This window comes from Rutilus rutilus (genome assembly GCF_951802725.1).
Source record: "Rutilus rutilus genome assembly, chromosome: 2".
Lineage (NCBI taxonomy): Eukaryota > Metazoa > Chordata > Actinopteri > Cypriniformes > Leuciscidae > Rutilus > Rutilus rutilus.
The window spans coordinates 48,901,616-48,916,219 of record NC_140210.1 but is presented as its reverse complement, the minus strand read 5'-3'; the positions used below and the strand labels follow the sequence as shown (position 1 = coordinate 48,916,219).

Genomic DNA, 14,604 nt, shown 5'->3' with positions numbered 1-14,604 from the left:
GTCTGACTTTCCCCTCAACATCCTCATCAGTGCCTACAGGACAGAACAGTGTTTAGGACACACTTTCTCTGCAATTTAAATTAGCCTCATGCTGAATATGCACAGCAAAAACTCCAGTGTTAAATTAACACTCCTGGGAGTGTATATGAGTCCACACTCAAGAGTGTAAAGTGTTAACCTGTTAAGCTGCAACCCCACTTTTGAAAAATCCCCAGAAATGACATACCCAAACTGAAACAGATACAGTTCATGAACCCTTTGCATTAAAAGCACAAGTATGATCTCATTTGAAAGCTGACACCTGGCAGTTTATTGTAAATGTATTAAATGTATATAAATAGCTTCAAAGTTTTGTAAAATTATTAGAAATTAATTTTTATGAAACATCCTCATGAAAATAAAATTGAAGTTGGCACTGGAGCAATCTAGAAATGCACTACAGCTAAAGCCATATGTCTAAACATTCTATGTTTAAAATCTGAAGATAATAAGTCCAAAACTCTGTATTTAGTTAAATGTTTTTCAAGACCATGTCAAATGACTTTATTTTGATTTGACGCTAAAATGCTACTGATGTTTATTGTCATCTTCTAACCATCTATCCAGTATATTGTCTCAATAAGGATTGCTAATGTGACGTCATCATGACGTATTCCCAGTGGTGAACGCAAAGCATTTTGGGAATCCGCGGCACAAACATAAGGTGCCAAACTTCATTGCATGCAGGGAAGAACACAGTGTTCAAGATGCCTGCATTTTGTAGGATTATATTCTGTTTTTCACGCTAATTTTTCATTATTTTCATGCCAGAACACTTGCCTGCTATGCCAGCCTGGCCAAACATACCCATAATTCTTTACGTTCTGAAGAGGTTGCCGCCCATTTGGTCACATGTCTTAGCGATCTCTATTGTTTTGTGGTGCAGACGATCCCCATTCAGTCTCAGTCTCCCCCTGCACACATTCACACCTCTCCAGCCTGGTTATGGCTCGAAATATGCATTTCTTTTGTCTGCATTATAGCTACTAACGACTGGCTATTCACAGGCTATTCATAGGGTTTCAGTCCCTAATTTCTTTTCTCAAAGTTTACCTCAGATTTTAAACTGTATCAAATGCATTTCTTGAATAAAGAAACATTTCAGTAAGCATTCAAAAAATAATAAAAGTATAACTTCTAGGTAGCAGGTGCACCTAGGGCTAGCTAGCATGTTAGCTTAGCACACCATCAATACACGACAATTTATGAGATTAAAACCATGTTTGTGCTCTAAACTTACTTTTTAACGCACGTTGAGTATTTTAAATAATCTTCTGTGATCTAATTTGGCTTCAGATAAAAAAAATCTGACAGAAAATATACTATTGGATAGTGTTCTGCACAATGATAGTCTATATAGATTAGCATTACATTATAAATATAATCTATTATTATGAAAATACCTGGCATGGCTTGAAAAACACAGGTAACTCAAATATCAGTGCAAACATGTTTATTGTCTTCAAAACATCTGTATCTGCATGTTACAGCGCGATCTCTTGTTAGCTTTGTGTGTATCAGTGACGTCCTGGAATGTCACATGGTCATGGCTCTTCTTCATGTTCCATATATGGACTATTATTGTGCATGTAGCGCCCTCAGGCTATTGGTATGAATTAAAAAACACAGTATCGGAATACCAAATGCTCATAAAGATTACATCGATGCATTTGGGTATAAATTCAATAAATATTATTCCTGTCTATAGAAATATGATGTAAATCTATGAGAATCTATCAATATTTCTCCAAATCTGCACAGTTTTGAGCTAAAGCCCTGAGGGACGTTGTTTTGTGTATCGCTGTCATGACGACAGCACAGAGTTTTTTATGAATGAAAGCGGCTGACGCGCATAATTCATATTAAAGGTATCGACTCATTTTTTCATTTCATAACTCCTGACACAAATTAAGACATAACTGTCACTATGAGTTTCTCAGAATACAATAGTGGTCAAATACTGAAACTTGAGTATTATATATTTTTAATTATGTATAGTTTGTCAAGGTATAACATTAAATCTGATAGTAATTTTGAATTAAATAAATAAATAACGCTTCAGTGCGCGGGCGCACTGGCAACGGTTAACAGGTTAATGTGTTGAAAGGCTTGTTCGGCCTCTTTAGTCCAGCGGACCCGTCATGCTGTCCCTTCCTGGTCAGGTCCGTTAGGGGGGCGGCTATAAAGGAGAAACTGGGGATAAAGCATCAGTAATACCCCGCCAACCCCAAGAACGCACGTACCTGGGTCTTGTTGAGGGGTTTTGGGGCGTCCAGGATTGCCTTGACCTTGTTCTCCTGTGGCTTGACGAGTCCTCTTCCTACTGTAAAACCCAGGTACCTTGCTTCGTTCATGGCTAGGTGGCATTTTCGGGGGTTGGCGGTTAGCCCAGCCCGACGGAGCTCGGACAGCACCCTCCGGAGTCGCTCCAAATGGTCCTCCCATGCCTCCGAGTGGATTACTACGTCGTCGAGGTAGGCCGCTGCATAGGATTGGTGAGGACGGAGTACCACGTCCATTAGGCGTTGAAACGTCGCTGGGGCCCCGTGCAGGCCAAAGGGAAGGGTCCGGTAATGCCAGTGGCCAGAGGGTGTCGAGAAGGCTGTTTTGGGCCTGGCTTCTGTGGAGAGGGGGACTTGCCAATAGCCTTTAGTAAGGTCGAGCGTGGTGATGTACCGGGCCCTTCCCAGGCATTCCAGGAGTTCGTCCACTCGGGGCATGGGGTAGCTGTCAAAGTCGGAGATCTCATTTAGGCGTCGGTAGTCATTGCAGAAACGTAGCGTGCCGTCCGGCTTAGGCACCAGGACTATCGGGCTGGACCATGGGCTCCGGGATGGTTCAATTACCCCCAGTTTGAGCATTTTCTGTATCTCCTCCTCTATAGCTTGCCGGCGGGCCTCTGGGACTCGATAGGGCCGTTGCTGGATGACGACGCCAGGAGGAGTGTGGATGTCATGGGAGAGGACGTTAGTCTGGCCGGGGGTGTCGGAGAAGGAACTGACCGACCAGGTTTTTTATCTTCTGCAGCCACCCTTCGTAACATCTGCTTCAATGTCTGATTAAATCTCTCGACGAGCCCGTCGGTCTGGGGATGGTAGACTGAGGTTCTTACTTGCTTTACCTTCAGCAGCCGGCAGAGGTCAGCCATTAGCCGGGACATAAACGGGGTTCCCTGGTTGGTCAGTATCTCCGACGGTAGACCCACCCGGCTGAAGAGCAGGAACAGCTCACGAGCGATGGCTTTGGCGGTGGCTTGGCGAAGGGGGACTGCCTCCGGGTACCGGGTGGCGTAATCAACGATGACCAGAATGTGTTCGTGCCCCCGGCCAGACTTCGGCAACAGCCCCACGATGTCCATCCCGATCCGCTCAAAGGGCACCCCAATGATGGGTAAGGGAATCAACGGGCTGGGGGGAGGTTTCCGGGGAGACGTCCGTTGGCACATGGGACAGGCTTGGCAAAACCTCTTTACTTCCGCTTCGAGCCCCGGCCAGTGGAATCTGTCCCGGATACGTTTGGTTGTGTTCTGGGCCCCCAGGTGGCCGGCCATGGGGTGAGAGTGTGCCAACTCGAGGACAGTTTCCGTCTTGCTCTTTGGGACCACTAGAAGATGTTTAACCTCCCCCCGCCGCTCCGCGACACAGTACAGCAGACCGTTTTGGACGACGAAGTAAGGGAGAGGGTGAGGTGCTGGAAGGAGCTCCTGGCCCTCTAGGAGGCGTACTTGTCGCCAGCAGTGTTTTAGTCTGTCGTCCTCCTTCTGGGCTTTCCCGAAATCTCCCCCTCCAGTAACCTGCTGAAATACATCATGGAAGAGGTTAGTGTTATGAGTGGGGGACTCACCCTCTCCTCCACTGCCGGACGTCAGCAGGCTGGAATGGCTCTCAGACCCCCGCGACGGTTGGTGACGTGGGCGCCGACGCGGACGAGCAGGCTGTGTGGCCATGGCCAAAGCAGCGTTCAACCCCGGCCAGTCACGTCCCAATAGCAGCGGTACTGGTAGGTCCTTCAGGATTCCGACTTCGAGAGTCCAGCCTTTTCCACCTTTATGGAAGGTAAGTATATTAGTAAATACCTGGCGGGTGTCCCCGTGGACACAGGTAATGGGCATCGTTGACTTGGAGCTTGGTCGGGGTTCCAGTGTGCTGGGTCGAGCGAGGGAGACAGCGCTTCCCGAGTCCAGCAGGGCTCGGTATCGTCGGCCCTGGACCTTCACGGTGGTCGTGGGTGCTCCTCGGGGGGTCTTTCGGTGAACCACACAGCCTGCCATCCATGCCTTGGTCGGCGGGGAAGGTGGATCAGTGGGCATCGGCTCGTCGCGGGGGCTGGACGGTCTGTGCACTGGTCGTGGGGTGCCCTCCGGCGGCCGTCGCTCCTGGATCACCCTCCGGGGAAAAGAAGGCGCTCGCTCCCCGGCCTCCCGGTGGTAGGTGGCGTCCGCCAGTTCGACCGCTTCAATAAGTTCACCGATGGTCTTGGGACCCCTCATGCCGGCAGCTTGCCTCATCGAGCGCGGCAGCGCTCTCAACATACGGTCGACTACTACCCGTTCGGCGACTTGGGAAGGTGATGGTGCGTCTTCTAAGAGCCAGTGTTCGGCCAACCGCATCAGATCGGCAGCCTGGGCGCGCACTGGCAACCGGGCTTTAAACTCCCAGTCATGGAAACGCTGGGCTGCGGTGGTCGCTGACAGTCCAAGGCGACCTAAAATCTCTCTTTTTAATTCGTTATAGTTATTTTGAGAGGATGCTGGTAATGAAAAATATGCCCGTTGGGCCTCACCCGAGAGCAACGGCGCCAGTGCTGCAGCCCAATTACCTCTCGCCCAGCCCTCTGTGCGGGCGACCAACTCAAACATTTTTAGGTAGGCCTCGATGTCATCATCTGCGGTTAGTTTGGGTAGTAGTCGAGCAGCGGTGACGCGTGGATCGGGTAGGGGAACGTTTTGAGCGGCCGGGAGGCGTAGTTCTGCTAAATAACCTTGAATTTGTCCATGTTGTTCCGTCAGGAGCTCAAAACATTGTTGCTGGCGGACGCTCACCTCTGTTAGTTGTTTAACCAGCTCCTCCATGCTGCCGGGGAGGAGCGCGCCTGAAAAGAGAAAAAGAAACCGGAAGTAAACAAAAGATCGTCTTGCTCGTCGGCGTTCTCAGGCCCGTTCACTTGCCCGCATTCTCCACCACCTTGTGGCCGGGCGGGGAACGACACGACAGAACAAAATACTTTAGTGAGCCCCGGAGGGTGAGTTTATTGAACAGCGTGGTGAAAACAAACAACAATACTGGTGGGTGAGGTGACGGCGTCGTTGATGCTCGGTGCTGGGTGAATCCTTCCTTCCCTGGTGCTTTCCTGGTGACAGTGGCCGGTGAGGGGTGGGTGCGGGAACGCGCGTTCACCCCGGTGAGTGAGTCCAGGAAGTGCTGAACCAATCGGTCACGGCGAGTCTGGGGAAGAAGCGATACAGAGAGTCGGTAAGTGTTACCCTTCATTGGAGATCCATCTCACCCGTCTGTGGTGAGCTATCTGCTTATATTGAAGGTTTTGCCGTGATCGATTGGTCCGTGGTGAGTGGCTCCAGGTGCCGCTTGTGTGTTGCCAGGGCGACGCTGATTGTTCCTCGGGACTCCCGCCACAATATATACTACAAAACTTCAGGATATGGTCACTTTATACTATTGTGAGTGTGTTATAATACCTTCTGCACACGTGCACATATCTCCCTTACACAGTCTGTATATAGCGCCATCTGCCCTTTCAGGGTGGTAGAACTTTGTACAGCGTGCATCTGAAACACACACACACACAGGTTTAATAAGTAAAGTTCAGTAAAGTGAAGCTGGTAATGCTGTTTTTTGGAGTTGTTTAATCCTCCTCTGCTGAGATCTTCAGAGATTGAATGTCTTCTGTGGCTGAAGTCAGTTGTAGTTCTTGTGTTTCTCTTTCCTTCAGTGATTCTGCTTGTTAACATCAGGTGTTCATCACTAATGCTCAATCATCAGTTAATTAATCACTGAATTATATCATTAACTTCAACACTGCTTCAGTGTTACTCCAACACTACAGAGTGTTGATTTAAAACTGAAGATTTTGCAATGAGGTTAAAAAAAAACAGGGTGAGGCGTAATTTATAGGGCTGTAGTCAACCAAAGAAATGCTTAGTCGACCAAAGTCCAGTCCTGCACAACGATTAGTCGACAAAAAAAAAAAAAGACGCGATGTTTTGCATTTTGATTGAACATTTATTAAACAATTGTCAGAGCATTTATAAAACAACAACGTTTTTTTTTTTTTTTTTTTTTTTTTTTATTGACACCTGGAATCCCCCGCAAAACGGTTCTCATTCGCGCTTGAATAAGGCCGGCGACACACTGGCTGCTGGCGTGAGAGTCTCAGCTGCTGTGGCGTTTCTGTTTTTATTTCGGCTCCCATGTTAATAGGTTGGAGTTTGCACACTGCCTGCGTGAGACACGTCTCAGGCGCGGCTCGAGCCAAGCGGAAAACGCATGCATGCTAGAAATAGAACCAAGTGTTCCAGCAATGGGAGTATTCTCTGGCTAGAGCGCAGAACAGCGGAGTTTGTATGGACCGAAGTGCATGCCTGAGCTTGTATTGCTGCTGTTGCTTTGACATTGTGGAAAATAGAATAATAGAAACAAAATGTTTTAGACTTTTTACCCGTTATTATCAATCTAAATTAATCTCGTTTTTAATTTAGGCTAACTTAATTTAGTTTTTCTTTATTTAAATTTAGTTTTTTCTATATTTAAATTTTGTTTTTCTTTAGGCCTATTTAAATTTCGTTTTTCTTTATTTAAATTTCATTGTTCTTTATTTAAATTTCGTTGTTCTTTATTTAAATTTAATTTTTTCTGTATTTAATTTTTTTTTTTTTCTTTATTTAAATTTCGTTTTTCTTTATTTAAATCTACCCTTTACTGTGTCAGTAATTTGTTAGTCAGAAAAATATTAGACTACCTTAAAAGTATTGCTTAAGTTAACAGACTGTGTGCGTTTTATATCACTAGTGCAGTGTCCGTTCTCGGAGAATATAGCCTAAGCCCTGCTCGCGTGAGGTGCGCCGCTTCCCGCTCGCGCTGTTCTGTAGTTTACTATTCTGAACGTGTCGCGTCTCGCATGTCTGTCTATATTGCAGAGATGGGACCAAGTCACACATGTGCAAGTCTCAAGTAAGTCTCAAGTCTTAACCTTCAAGTCTCAAGTAAGTCCCAAGTATTTTTTTCTTGGGCAAGTCAAGTCAAGTCAAGTCAAGTTACAGGCTATGTCAAGTCAAGTCAAGTCCTGTAGTAGGTCAAGTCAAGTCCAAGTCAAGTCACCTTATTATTGTAATTTTAGAATCTGATCTTAATAAAGTGTAAAGACAAGACAAGAAGAAAGCCTTAAGTTTTCAAAAAGCATTAGACATGTGACACTATTCTGCTTCATAAGTAGCCTACCATGTTGACATTATGACATGACGTGGTTTAATGTAGCCTAAACAATGATTACCAAATTTCTCTCTCATTGCTCCTCATAACCACTGAAACAGTAAAAAAAAAAAATCAAACCAAAAGTCAAATTATTATGGACGTTATCTGACATTAAGCGTTTCTGCTTCACATTTTCAGCAGGGCAGCGGAGCGGCTGTGGGTTGACTCCCCACGGTTCACTGTAAAACCTAACAGTAATATGTACTAAATAAAATTGAGTTCACAGCACTCAAATATTACCGAAACTTGAATGACTGAAACAGAACTCAAACTGAATGAATTATAGAACATTTCTAGATCCCAGAATGATAATTGTATAATTAAGTGATTAATTAAGTGATGATTGAGCATTAGTGATGAGCACCTGCTGTTAACAAGCAGAATCACTGAAGGAAAGAGAAACACAAGAACTACAACTGACTTCCAGCCACAGCAAAATCAACGGGAGATAAAAGAAGACATTAAATATCTCAAGATCTCAGCAGAGGAGGATTAAACAACTCCACAAACAGCATTACAAGCTTCACTTATTACTAACCACTTTGACTTCATTACTGCCATTCGTCTATAGAAGTTCTTATTAGAATTAACAAAGGTTTAGAAGTTGATGAAGTTAGAAGTCTGATCTCTGATTAAAAGGGCAAGTTTTTAGTTTTACTCAAAACTGTGATTCTACAGCATAAGATCTAGCCATGTTGTGACTGTCAGATAATATGAAGGATTTTACAAATAGTTATTATATAAAGGTATTGCATTACTAAGACTCACACAGACATCAAGAATCAGCATATGAATCTCAACAATGGTGACCATTAAAAAATGATTCATGCTGCAATGCATGCTGGGTACTAGCATAATACAAAACTTATCCATGGCTCCCAGCATCCATTGCGGCATAAATCACTTTTTTAATGGTCACCATTGTTGAGATTCATATGCTGATTCTTGATTACTGTGTAAGTCAGCATGATACCATAGAGGTTTTTAAAATCTGATTGTCACAACAATGGGCCTTACAGCAAAATCAGTTCTATTATAATGAATGCGAATGAATGAATAAACAATGTGTGTTAAAATGTAACTCTGGATAGAATAGCACTGGGTGGAGGAAAGTTTGTATTTATGAAAAAGTTTGTATTTATGAAAAAAAGTATAGGTATATTTTATATGGTATCCCATATAATACTCTAAAATAAATAAAGCAATACGTTCAAATAAATAAATTAAATCTTAATTCATGAAAACTTAAAGATTAACAGTTGTTTTTGGCAGCCAATCACATCATGCCTCTTTTTCACAGCAAAAACTCCAGTGTTAAATTAACACTCCTGGGAGTGTATATGAGTCCACACTCAAGAGTGTAAAGTGTTAAAATATGAGTGTTAAATTAACACTCAAGAGTGTTAAAGTTAATGAGATAATTAAGTGAGTGATTATTGATCATTATTGAAGACACCTGATGTTAACAAGCAGAATCACTGAAGGAGAAAATCTCAAATTGTAAGCCACCGTTATGGTGATCATTGTTTGCTTTAGTTGGGCTCTTGACCCTTATATGTTTACTTTAGATTTTGTTTGGCTGTTGTATCTGAGTTATAACTAACAGATGACTGAAGAAAAAAAGTTATCTGATGGTGTTGGTTATATTATGACATTCATCATTTGAACTTGATCACTGAACTCAATAAGATCCTTATTTCTGACTTAGATTTATGTTGTTGGTCACAGAATAACTGTGATTCTGCAAAAATATCCAGGATTTTAGATATAATACAAAGGATTTCTTAAAAGTTGTTTTGGAAAAAGAAAAAAAATCTTTCTTTTAGGCACACACAGATGTCAAGATTCAGTCTATGCATCTCAACAATGGTGACGAGCAGAATATTCAATTAGGAAAATTAAATTACATAGACAATTCAGATCATAATTTATTCATACCGCAATGCATGATGGGAGTCATTAATGAGTTGTGATTGGTGGCAGCCACTGCAACATGCTTTATTATTGTCAGCATTGTTGAGATTCACAGACTGATTATTGATGTCTGTGTGTCTAAATTAATTTATTTGAAATTCTTTTGATCAGAAAAATGTTTATGAAATATTTTTGAATTATATGAAAAATACTAAAAAAAAATCATATGCTGTAGAATCACAGAGGATCCATCTCAGTAAGTTTCGTTATTCGCTTCATAACATTATCAGATCACACTTTACTGTGTTCATTTAACTGTTATAAATCAATAACAGCAGTCAAACAACAGTAAAACTTAAAGTAAACATGTAAAGGTCAAGAGCCCAACTAAAGCAAACACCCATCACCTTAACGGTAACTTACAATTTGAGATTTTCTCCTTCAGTGATTCTGCTTGTTAACATCAGGTGTCTTCAATAATGCTCAATCATCACTAAATTAATCACTTAATGATCTCATTAACTTTAACACTCTTGAGTGTTAATTTAACACTCATATTTTAACACTTTACACTCTTGAGTGTGGACTCATATACACTCCGAGGAGTGTTAATTTAACACTGGAGTTTTTGCTGTGTTCAATGTCTTTTTCAAATGCTGCTTTCACTTGTTATTAAAAACCAGATTAACTTTATTTCTGTCAGACGTCTACAGAAGCTCTTATTGAGAATTAACAGGTTTTGGTGTTTCATTGAATGTTTCATTTAAAGTCACCAGAATCGTGATTAGTGTCAGCTTTATTTGGGCTCTTGACCCTTGACTCTTTAACATTAGTTTTCTCTGATTGCTGTAAATGTGTATTTATTTTAACACTTTTGAAATCGCAGAAATAATCATGAGAAGAATATGCTCAGATGATAATATTATCATCATGGACATGTAAGATTGTTAAATTCAGCAAGAGGTTAATATTTGAAAGATGAGTGTAATATATAAAAGATGATTTTTTAAAAGATTAGCATATTACAATTAACTTAAAATTAACTTTTAAATACACAGTTCGTACATCACCTTATAGATTATGGTATCAAACAGACATCAAGAATCAGCACCTGAATCTCAACAATGGTGACAAACGAAAAGCTTCATGCCGCAATGCATGCTGGGTGCCACCATAGTACAAATCTCATCCATGACTCCCAGCATGCATTGCGGCATGAAGCTTTTCGTTTGTCACCATTGTTGAGATTAATACGCTGATTCTTGATGTTTGTGTTTGACTAGTTTCTGCTGCAGATTAAAATTTTTAGAAAACATTTTTTATTATGATGGATAGCATGATGTAGTGTCACAAGATTGTTATATCTAGCAAATAAATAAATTAAATGCACACCATCCATATACTCAAAGACTTGATCAGATCAGCACTTGGTGATTGACATCATCAAGAAACATCTGATCATATTTTCTCTCGCCATAACAAATGTATTTGATTAAAATACAGTTAAAGCAGCCAGAGAAAAACTAAAAGAAGAGTAAAGGGTCAAGAGCTCAAATAAAGGAGCCATTAATCACGATTCTGGTGACTTCAAATAAAACATTCAGTGAAACATCAACATCTAAACCTCTGTTAATTCTCAATAAGAGCTTGTCTATGTAGATTCATGATGTCTAAACCATCCAAATGTTCAAACAAACTCTTTATTAAACGTCACTGGACTCCATAAACACAAGTTAACAATACGTTTCAGTGTTCATCCAAACACTCAGTTGTAAAAACACAGGAAGTAACTCTGGCAAATACACACCGACTACAGTCACATGTGACACATATCTGACACAAGCTGTGTAACTATAACCAGAGGTGGAGAGTCCAGGGGTCAGAAAGTAAAAGTCCTGCCATATGTTTATTCCACCCATGAACTCACACAGCAAAAACTCCAGTGTTAAATGAACTCTCCTGTGAGTTTATATGGCTCCAGACTCAAGAGTGTTAAAGTTAATGAGCTAATTAAGTGATTGATTGAGTGAGGATTGACCATTATTGAAGACACCTGATGTTAACAAGCAGAATCACTGAAGGAGAAAAATCACAATTTTAGACACCGTTATGGAGATTAGTGTTCGATTTAGTTGGGCAGTTGACCTTCAAATGATTATCTTAGATTTTGCTTGGCTGTTGATCTGAGTTATTACAGTCAGATGAACAAAAAGAAAAGTTGATCAGGTGGTGTTGGTTATATTTTAACATAATCATAATTTGATCTGAATCACTGAACTCATTTAGAGCCTAATCTCTGACTTAAATGTATATTGGTCATTACAACATCACAGTAATTCTACAGATTAAGATCCAGATTTTTCAATATAATTAAAATTATTTCTTAAAAGTTGTTCTGATAAAGAAAAGGAAAATCTTTCTTTAAGGCACACACAGACATCAAGATTCAGTGTATGAATCTCAACAATGGTGACAAAAAGAATATTCAATTAGGAAAACAAGACAATTCAGATCATAATTTATTCATACCGCAATGCATGATGGGAGCCATGGATAAGTTTTGATTGGTGGCACCCAGAATGCACTGCAACATGCTTTATTATCGTCACCATTGTTGAGAATCACAGGCTGATTCTTGGTGTCAGTGTGTCCAAATAATATAATTTTTCAAAGTCTTTTGATCAGAACAACTTTCAAGAAATCTTTCTGATTACATTGAAAATGATTAACATGGCTTAATATTAGAATCACAGGCAGCTATAATCAACAAGGTAAACTTAACTCTCTAAATGAGTTTTGTGATTCAGGTCAAATTATGATTATGTCAAAACATAACCAACACCACCTGATCAACGTTTCTCTTTGTTCATCTGAGAGTTATAACCCATATACAACAGCCAAAAAAAATCTAAAGTTATTAGTTTAAGGGTCAAGAGCCCAACTAAAGCAAACACTGATCACCATAATGGCAACTTAAAAAAGAGATTTTCTCCTTCAGTAATTCTGCTTGTTAACATCAGGTGTTTTCAATAATGGTCAATCATCACTCAAACAATCACTTAATTAGCTCATTAACTTTAACACTCTTGAGTCTGGAGCCAAATAAACTCCCAGGAGAGTTCATTTAACACTGGAGTGTTTGCTGTGTGAGTTCATGGGTGGAATAAATATATGGCAGGACTTTTACTTTCTGACCCCTGGATTCTCCACCTCTGACTATAACACATTAGTGTGTAAAAGGTTTCAACACACTTCTGTGTAAGAGGAATAACACATTAGTTGTGTTAAAGGTAATACAAAATGTGTAGTCCTTATAAACACAGAGATGTGTTAAGAATCGACACAGGTTGTGTGTTAAATTTGACACAACATGTGTTGTCCCTGAACACACACACTACATGTGTTAAAATCTACACAACATGTGTTGTCCCTGAGCACACACACCACATGTGTTAAAATCTACACAACATGTGTTAAAATCTACACAACATGTGTCATTTTTAACACATCTCTTTTTAGAAAAGTTTATGAACTTCTTCCTACTCCTTTTTGAACATGGGAATTTCTAATTTGAATTACAATAATTTTGGAAGATTGTGCTGAGAAGTACATGACTTTATTTAGCTGTTATTTTAAAGGGATACTCCACTTTTTTTGGAAATAGGCTCATTTTACAACTCCCCCAGAGTTAAACAGTTGAGTTTTACCGGTTTCGAATCCATTCAGCCGAGTTTCTGATATTTAGAAGAATATCAGTAACCAGACAGTTTCTGGTCTCATTGACTTCCATATTATATATTTTTTCCTACTATGGAAGTCAATGAGACCAGAAACTGTCTGGTTACTGATATTCTTGATATATGCATGTCTGTATATATTTTAATTTAATTTTTTTTTTTTTTTACACTAAACAAGTGGCTAAAATGATCAACCACAGTAACACATTGCACATTTAGTATACTGTCAAAGCTAAAAGTTACTCAAGGGGGTATTTTGCATTTACGAATAGAATAAAAAGAGAACAATGATGTGATGTTACATTATTCACAAACGTGCACATGAAGAAGACATAATTGGCAAAAGTATGGAGATTTAACTACACATATACACACTGTTGTGATGTCATTTCTTAATCATTTACTCAGTCTGTAATAATTTCAGAGTCTTTATCAAAACCTAAAGTGAAGTCTTTTTTCATAACAGGAAACATTCCCAATCTTTTCCCCCCAAACCAATGCATTTAGTTGATAAATTGCACCATATTGTTTAAAACAGCAGTTTTGAAAGTTGTGAAATGGTGTGAAATGAGCAACCCTCACAGTCAACAATTTGATCTCACCATGAGCTCTCAGGATACTCGTGATTTGAGTATCTCAGTGAGCTAAAAGTGTAACCTCACAGCACACTTCTGTGTGCTCATTCTATACAGTGTAGTCACAATGTGAGATGTACCCAGCATGCATTGCAGCGTGAAGCTTTTGTTCGTCACCATTCTTGAGATTCATTCACTGATTCTTGATGTCTCTTTGTGTCTGAAGGATATACAGTAGATGAAATATGTCTTATTATGCATTCAAAATCCTTTACAAATGATTATGACATTCCTGGATCTCATTCTGTATAATCACTGGGTTATTATAATCAAAAATATAAAAATTAATAACACCTCACAAAGACTGGATACTGATTTAAGATGGTGATTATGTTGTTATCTTCAATAACAAACCAACATCACATGAATGCGTTGTCTTTTGGCTTTTCCTGCCATAACAAATGTGTCTTAAAAACACAGGTACAGCAGCCAGAGAAAATATGTGTCTAAAAGTCAAGGGTCACGAACTAAAGCAAACACTGTTCTCCATGACGAAATAATAGAACATCATCTAAACCTCTATTAATCCTCAATAAGAATTTATGTAGACGTCTGACAGAAATAAAGTCAGTCTGGTTAGTAATAAGTGAAGCTGGTAATGCTGTTTGTGGAGTTGTTTAATCCTCCTCTGCTGAGATCTTCACAGATTTAAAGGGTTAGTTCACACAAAAATGAAAATTCTGTCAGTAATTACTCACCCTCATGTTGTTCCAACCCCGTAAGACCTTCGTTCATCTTTGGAACACAAATATAGTCCAAGTGACTACAGTGGCTCAATCTTAAGTTTATAAA

At 40.2% G+C, this 14,604-nt stretch overlaps 2 protein-coding genes across 4 annotated transcripts in view; both read right to left on the bottom strand.

Annotated features, from left to right (window-relative positions):
* LOC311283377 (complement C3-like) overlaps nt 1-14,604 on the bottom strand; it is a 345,048-nt gene that overhangs the window by 65,050 nt on the left and 265,394 nt on the right. The gene's annotated exons all lie outside the window — the stretch shown is intronic.
* On the bottom strand, nt 303-8,308 carry LOC311283566 (uncharacterized protein). Of its 2 annotated transcripts, none has more exons than XM_084398061.1 (3): nt 5,735-8,308; nt 4,115-5,483; nt 303-3,835 (listed from the first exon to the last, which is right to left on the bottom strand). In XM_084398061.1, exons 2-3 carry the CDS (start codon nt 5,108-5,110, stop codon nt 2,918-2,920), a joined length of 1,914 nt encoding a protein of 637 aa, XP_084254187.1. In that variant the 5' UTR covers nt 5,111-5,483; nt 5,735-8,308; the 3' UTR covers nt 303-2,917. The 2 variants fall into 2 exon arrangements, with proteins under 2 accessions (XP_084254187.1, XP_084254186.1); XM_084398060.1 differs by having other exon boundaries at nt 303-5,130; nt 5,322-5,483.

Excerpts from the sequence above, each read along its gene's own strand:
- LOC311283566 (XM_084398060.1), bottom strand. The coding sequence starts at position 5,110 with ATGGAGGAGCTGGTTAAACAACTAACAGAGGTGAGCGTCCGCCAGCAA.